This window comes from Lycium ferocissimum, chromosome 7, assembly GCF_029784015.1.
Source record: "Lycium ferocissimum isolate CSIRO_LF1 chromosome 7, AGI_CSIRO_Lferr_CH_V1, whole genome shotgun sequence".
Taxonomy (NCBI): Eukaryota; Viridiplantae; Streptophyta; class Magnoliopsida; order Solanales; family Solanaceae; genus Lycium; species Lycium ferocissimum.
In genome coordinates, this window is record NC_081348.1 from 40,317,314 (window position 1) to 40,318,960 (window position 1,647).

Sequence of the window (1,647 nt, forward strand, 5' to 3'; positions counted from 1 at the left end):
TTTCATTGTATTGGGAGGTGAAAGTGTTTGATCTTAAAACATAAAGGATCTATAAGTAATTGAGTCATAATATAGGAGTAGGATTTATGTGCATGGAACAAGTTGAGGAAAATGACAAAAACGAAACGGCCAAAACTTTAACCAGACCCATTAACCCGAGTTGCATAGGAGTTAGTAGAGAGGCGCCGTGCAAGATTAATTTAACCGTCCCTAGATGCAAAACCTAGGCTCCTCACCCACCCTATAAATAGCAGCGTTTTTCTTCTCAATTCTCCACAGCTCTCCTCTCTTCACATTCTTTTCTAGGGTTTCTTTTCTTATTGTAGTCTCTCTAGAAAAAAATGGCAGATGTTGAATACAGGTGCTTTGTCGGTGGGCTGGCATGGGCCACCACCGACCAAACACTTTCCGATGCTTTCCAACAGTTCGGTGAAGTTCTCGAATCGAAGGTCTGTTCCAGAGCAGAGGATCGGATCCGAGCCTATGGCTTTGTTGACCACCCTCTGTTACTGAATTGATCTGTTACACTCTGTTACTGTTACTGTTACTACTCTCTGTTACTGTTACTATTACTGTTACTCCTATTATTCCAATTTCCCTGAAACGGTACGTTCCGTCTAACTCTCTTTTTACAAGAGATGCAGATAGATCGCTTTTAATGTTTCTCCCCTGTCAGATCTAACTTTTTTATTTTATTTTGATTGTTATGTTATTATAGATCTGATAGAATTGTTATGTTTTTTTTTTGAATTTTGCAGATCATTAATGACCGGGAAACTGGTAGATCTAGAGGATTTGGATTTGTTACCTTCAAGGATGAGGAAGCAATGAGGAATGCAATTGAAGGAATGAATGGTCAGGATTTGGACGGACGTAACATCACTGTGAACGAAGCTCAGTCCCGTGGTGGCGGCGGCGGTGGAGGAAGAGGCGGCGGTGGTTACGGTGGTGGCCGACGTGAAGGCGGCGGCGGTGGATACGGTGGAGGTGGCGGCGGCTACGGAGGTGGTGGCCGTCGTGAAGGTGGATACGGTGGTGGTGGCGGTTACGGAGGTGGCCGTCGTGAAGGTGGTGGTGGTGGTTATGGTGGAGGTGACCGTTACAATGGTGGTGGTGGTGGAGACCGTTACTCAAGAGGCGGTGGTGGTGGTGGATCTGAGGGAAACTGGAGGAGTTAGTTATTAAAGTTGGCTTTTATATTGTTTTTGTTTAAGATTTATTGTTCGAAATTTGGTTCAAGTTCTGTTATGGTTTACTTTACTCTGTGGCTCTCTGTTACTGTTCTCGTTTTTGACCGCGATTGTTACCGTGATGTTACCCTACCCTGTGAATCTGTCTTGACAGACTTCTTTTGAATGAAGTGAATGAAAGATTTACTATTTACTATTCGCTATTTCCTATGTTTTTCTTCAAAGCTTTTTCAATTTAATTCTTCTATTGCTCTTGATTACTCCCTCCGTTCACTTGTCCAGATCCATAACCTATGTTTACTTTTCGTTCACTTTTACTTTGTCTCTATTTCAAGGGATTGATGTAGAAAGACAATTTTTTTATTTTATCAACATTAATTACTTATATATAACTATTTTTCAAATCTTGTAAAGATTATACAAATTTGTAACTATTTTTCAAATCTTGTAAGATTAT

The 1,647-nt window shown here is 41.0% G+C and overlaps 1 protein-coding gene across 1 annotated transcript; it reads left to right on the forward strand.

The window, feature by feature from the left end:
• Nucleotides 1–263: 263 nt before the first annotated feature.
• On the forward strand, nucleotides 264–1,393 carry LOC132065019 (glycine-rich RNA-binding protein GRP1A-like). The gene is made up of 2 exons (XM_059458232.1): nucleotides 264–449; nucleotides 759–1,393. Exons 1-2 carry the CDS (start codon nucleotides 342–344, stop codon nucleotides 1,176–1,178), a joined length of 528 nt encoding a protein of 175 aa, XP_059314215.1. The 5' UTR covers nucleotides 264–341; the 3' UTR covers nucleotides 1,179–1,393.
• The last annotated feature ends 254 nt before the right edge of the window (nucleotides 1,394–1,647 follow it).

Coding starts and splice junctions, on each gene's coding strand:
- LOC132065019 (XM_059458232.1), top strand. CDS start 342: ATGGCAGATGTTGAATACAGGTGCTTTGTCGGTGGGCTGGCATGGGCC. Junction 450..758: donor GTGAAGTTCTCGAATCGAAG/GTCTGTTCCAGA, acceptor TGAATTTTGCAG/ATCATTAATGACCGGGAAAC.